Source organism: Cajanus cajan, chromosome 1 (assembly GCF_000230855.2).
Source record: "Cajanus cajan strain Asha chromosome 1, NIPB_CcT2T_4, whole genome shotgun sequence".
NCBI classification, from domain to species: Eukaryota; Viridiplantae; Streptophyta; class Magnoliopsida; order Fabales; family Fabaceae; genus Cajanus; species Cajanus cajan.
Window position 1 is genome coordinate 40,073,642 of NC_138517.1, and position 5,249 is coordinate 40,078,890.

General features: G+C 31.3%; 1 protein-coding gene across 1 annotated transcript; it reads left to right on the top strand.

Moving 5' to 3' along the window:
* The first annotated feature begins 1,674 nt into the window (after positions 1-1,674).
* Positions 1,675-3,196, top strand: PSAK (photosystem I subunit K). The gene is made up of 3 exons (XM_020371140.3): positions 1,675-1,892; positions 2,196-2,276; positions 2,899-3,196. The coding sequence occupies exons 1-3, from the start codon at positions 1,812-1,814 to the stop codon at positions 3,124-3,126; spliced, it is 390 nt and encodes a 129-aa protein (XP_020226729.1). The 5' UTR covers positions 1,675-1,811; the 3' UTR covers positions 3,127-3,196.
* The last annotated feature ends 2,053 nt before the right edge of the window (positions 3,197-5,249 follow it).

The following is a 5,249-nucleotide window of genomic DNA, read 5'->3' on the forward strand; positions in this document are numbered from 1 at the left end:
AGGAACACAATGGAGCAATCATAAAGCAAAACAGAAAACGTTCACATTTTACATGTTTCTCATAGGGTTCCCAACCCACAGAACACTCTAATTCATACAATAAACATTTAAAACAATACAATTAACTCATACAATTACCTCTTCAAACCATCGCCTCTTACAATCACCAATGCATTCCCTTAGGGTTTCCCATAGGAATCCATAGAGATATCATACAATTAATTACATATAAGAAAAATAATAGGCAAAACAGATACAATTGGGGAAAATCTCTCATACATGAGCATACAAAAATACAACAAACACAGGATTGAGAGTCAATTTCACTACCCAACATATATTCCCACACCCAAAGCGAGGTTTCTCACTCCCCCTTTCCTCGATAAGCAGGAGCTGAAACCAAAACAAGACCTTTCTAATCTCCTCCTCTGAGTTCTCCTTGGTCTTCAGAGAGTATAGAAGAAAAGAGGTCAAAAGTGAAAAAATGCATTTTTGGAGTGCCAGAACGTTCTATTTATAGGCATCAGATGTGGCCAGAACGGCTCGTTTCGAATCTGGAACGACCCGTTTCGAACCCGGAACGGCCCGTTCTGTACTCATTCGTCCTACGCAAATTTCATATCCAGAACTTCCCATTCTCAAACCAGAACGACCCGTTCTGGGATTACACTTAGCCTACAACATCCGCTTCTGGAACGACCTATTCCCAAACGGAACGGTCCGTTCTGGCTTCGCATTTTACTCATAAAATCCTAAGTTGGAACGGCCCGTTCTAATATAGTCTTTATAGGCCATTTTAATAGTTTGGAACGGCTCGTTCCAGTTTGAGAACGGCCCGTTCTGGGCTACTTAAAAATCAAAATATTATCCAAAAATAATTTTCATAAATTTATTATTAAAATACTAATAATTATTAAAAACATTTAAAACATCCTTTAAAACCCATTAAAATATCTATAAGTAAATAACCCCCATAAATATAAAAATAAATAATAATTAACTATTATACTAGTAAAAAATTTGGGATGCTATAAGTACTTTTTTTAATATTCGTAAATTAAATATTTGAATCTTATATCTACATATTGCATAAACACCAAAAATTCTATGTTTGGTGGTATCAAACATGAACAAATCTTAACTAATTTCATTCTATTTAATACTCTTATCTCTAAAATACTCTATCATTTAATTGAGATTATATTTTTTATGTTCCTTTCAATTCTTAAAAGAAAATATATTTTAAGATAATAAGTTATTGTTTTAGATAAAATTAACAAAATCAAATGATGTAAATTACATTTCTTAATTAATGTAAACATATTTTTTTTTTGTTTGTTACTTATAATCAAAATGGGAGGGATAATCAAAGTTAAAACTTGTGTTTTCAGACTAAAAAAAAAATTGCCCGAGGTTCGAATTTATTTACCGAAAGAATGAATTCAGCATTTTTAATATTAAGATTTAGCAAAGAATAAAGATTTGAGAATAAGGAAATGTTGAAAAATTTAGAATGAAGAGATCCTAAATCCTTCTGAGATGATCCAATAGTACATGAGATATGAAGCAACCTGGCAGCTAAGACATTATCCATTATCCATTCCCCCAAATCAGATAATGCCACGTCAGAGTCACGAATCTTTGGCCATCTCATATTAGCCTTCTGAGGCCACAAATTGTTCATGTGGTTGCCATTAGATACGCTTGCAAGTTACATCAAATCCCTTGAGCAACCCAGAAAACATTTCAAACAAAAAAGAGAGCTTAGAGAGACCAAACACATTTTCATTTCCTCTTTTGAGTTTTAACAAATGGCAACCACTGTGATGACCACTCTCCCCCAATTCACTGGTCTTAGACCCCAATTCTCAGCTGCCCCTGTGCAGAATTTGGTTAGAATCCCTTTAAATTTACATATTTAGCATGCCCTTTTATTTTTTTTTAATTATTTTTAGCATAATGTGTCTCTCTTAAGCTAAGATAGACACAAAGTTTGATCATGATCTTATACTTTAACCATTTTACACCTTTTTACACCTTTCGGGTTAATGAGATTACTCTTTTAGTCTAGTAGATTGGAAGATCCTAATGGCAAGAAAAAGAAAAAAAAAAAAACACACTTCAACATGTCTATTGCTTATATTTGAAATGTAATTGTGGTAACTTGGTTTTGTTCATTATTCTTCATTGGACAGGTTGCTGTTCAACCCATGAGGCGCAAGGGGAAGGGTGCTTTGGGAGCTCGATGTGACTTCATTGGTTCATCCACTAATCTGGTAGGATCTCAAGAGTTTGGCTCATTTCAAAGCTTAATTGCTCCTTTTGTTGTTTCATCTGACTTTAGGGAGCACAATAAATAGTGTTTCAATTTTTTTTAGAGGGGTACATGAGAAAATCTTGTTTATACATGCAACAATCTTGTGAATTAGGTCATCAAGTTTCCAGTTCAGTTACCATGGCAAAAAAGTGAGGGATAACATGTATTCATGTTTATTGGAATTCATGAAAGTTGGTTATAGGTTCATTGAAGAAAGTAAATCTTTCGAAAACACTTTAATTTGGTTCTATTAAGATGAACTTCTCACTAAATACTCAAAGGAAAAGAAATTGTTCACAAGTTAAATGAATTAAGCTTTTTTTATGAGTAAAATTAACTGACACAAAAGTTAAAACTAGTTTTCATGATCTTATCCACATGTTTATTTTATCTTCCAGGAAAAGCTTAACTCAGTTTATCTTATTTTCTTGTATAAAGTTTGTTCAGATATAAATTCATAAGTGTTTTTGAGAAATCCTTTATAAAAATTTCTTTATTTTCAGTAAAAATAAACTCTCACAATCACTTCTAAACTAAAGGATACTTAGTTTGTAGCTAATTATATGTTAACATGTTGGCAGATTATGGTGGCTTCTACAACCCTGATGCTGTTTGCTGGAAGGTTTGGATTGGCTCCATCAGCAAACAGGAAAGCAACTGCCGGGCTAAAGCTGGAGGTGAGGGACTCAGGGTTGCAGACTGGTGACCCTGCTGGCTTCACCCTTGCTGACACCTTGGCCTGTGGAACTGTTGGTCACATCATTGGGGTTGGGGTTGTTCTTGGTCTTAAGAACATTGGTGCCCTGTAAAGTGGAACTGTAAAATTTAGTGCCTCATGTTTCTGTAATCAAATTAATGTTGTTATGTCCTTTATTTTCACATCACCCTCTATTCTTTCTCAACCTTAATCTGACTTCAGCTAACACACAAACCTTAATGGATCCGTGATGACAAATCCATAGATTTCAATTGCTACCAATTACTAACCTGCAATTTATCATGCAACTTCGTAGACTGTATGTAACACAGGCTTGTAAAACTAAGATGTCTTAGACATGACATTAACTTCATTAATAGTTTGAAAAACATTGCACAATATCTCCTATAAGGGATATTGTTGTAAATGTTAAATAAATAACAAGTCATGTGCAATCTTATTAGTGTAATTTACTTCATAACATATCAGAATAATTTTATATAATGATGTGTAAAATGTCAATTAAGCATGGATACGGGAAAGATTTGCATTTTTTTTCTACTTTTATGTCCTTTTCTATTGTTTTTTTTTTTTTTTCCCAATTATATGTAGATGAGACTAATATAGGATAATCACCACAGAGACCTGAACATGAGGACTAAACTACACAATAGATAAATGCAGACAAAAGAAAAAATTTCTCGAGTCATCATCTCTCAAAAGGAAAATCCAAATCCACAACTCAACCATGAGCAATAGAGTTCATTTATCAAGAAGAAAACTGTAGTTTACATTAAATTAAACCAGTTTATTAACACTCATTTAGAATTATAAATATTGAATCCAAGGTTCAGCATTTCGTAATTTAAAAAAAAAAAAAAAACATAACAAACGTAGGTTGTGAATAGATTTCAAAAGTTACAAGCTGAAATCCAAAGGACAATCCATTAAAGTAACATCCCAACCAATTTCCTTTCATTTGGATAGACCAGTGCGTGTGGAAAAACATGTTAAAAGAGGTCTCTTAAAAGAGTCAGTATCTCAATATTCTTAACTTTCAGCTATGGAATATCTTAGTGCAAGTATGCATCAAAAAAGAAAGAAAAAAAAAATCATAATGGCATTTTTCTCAACTTGATAATTTCTCACTTGTATGTACTCTCAATCTCATCTATGGAGCGTGGAGCATTTTATAGTGGGACCCACCGGCACTTGGTACAATTTAAATTGCTTTAAAATATACTTTATTGAATTAAATTTGAATTTAAAACCAGACTAGTTAAATGGTGAAAAAGAAAAACTTGTAAAGATAGAATAGGCTTTTTTTTTTTTTTTTTTCAAATATAATCTAATTCAATATCTGCATACTCTAATTGATATTTTGGATTTTCATTTAAAACGCTCAATGTCTGTCTGTCATTCAGTTTCTTGGAAAATATTAGTAGTAGGTTCTTATTACTTTTTTTAAACCCAAATAATAAAGATGTAAGGAAACAAAATAACAAATCTAGGTTAAATTGCCATGATTGCTCGAAGAAAAAAAAAACATGCTTGGGGAAAATTCATTTACCAAGAAACTCTTAAACAAATCTATGATATAAACAAGTGGAGGAAGTACACTCCACCAATTTTCACACGTGTCGCTACAGTAACAAACTAAAGAAAACAACTTTTGCAGACTAACCATTTATAGAATGTTTCATTAAAATAATACTATGGATGTTTTGGGTTGAAAAAAAAAATAGAACACCATAATCTGAAGTTAAAAAAATTTAAAAGCCATTTACGTACGATCCAAGCCCAATATATATATATATATATATATATATATATATATATATATATATATATATATATATATATATATATATATATATATATATATATAGTTAATCATCTATATACTACCAGTGTAAAGCTTTTTTACACTGACAACCAATTATATCTCTTAATAGTGTCATGTCACTGTTAAAAGTAAATGTGTTTACAGTGACATGACACAATTAAGAGATATAATTAATTGTCAGTGTAAAAAAACTTTATAATTAACTCATATATATATATATATATATATTTTTTTTTTTCAAATTATCTCATCTACGATTTGGTTGTTTTTAAAAATAAAATAAAATAAACTCCATAAAACCGTCCTAGCAACTATTCATAGCATATTAAATTTTAACATTTATTATCTGCGGCAAAACCTCAAAATAAACACTACTTCGTCAACTCATT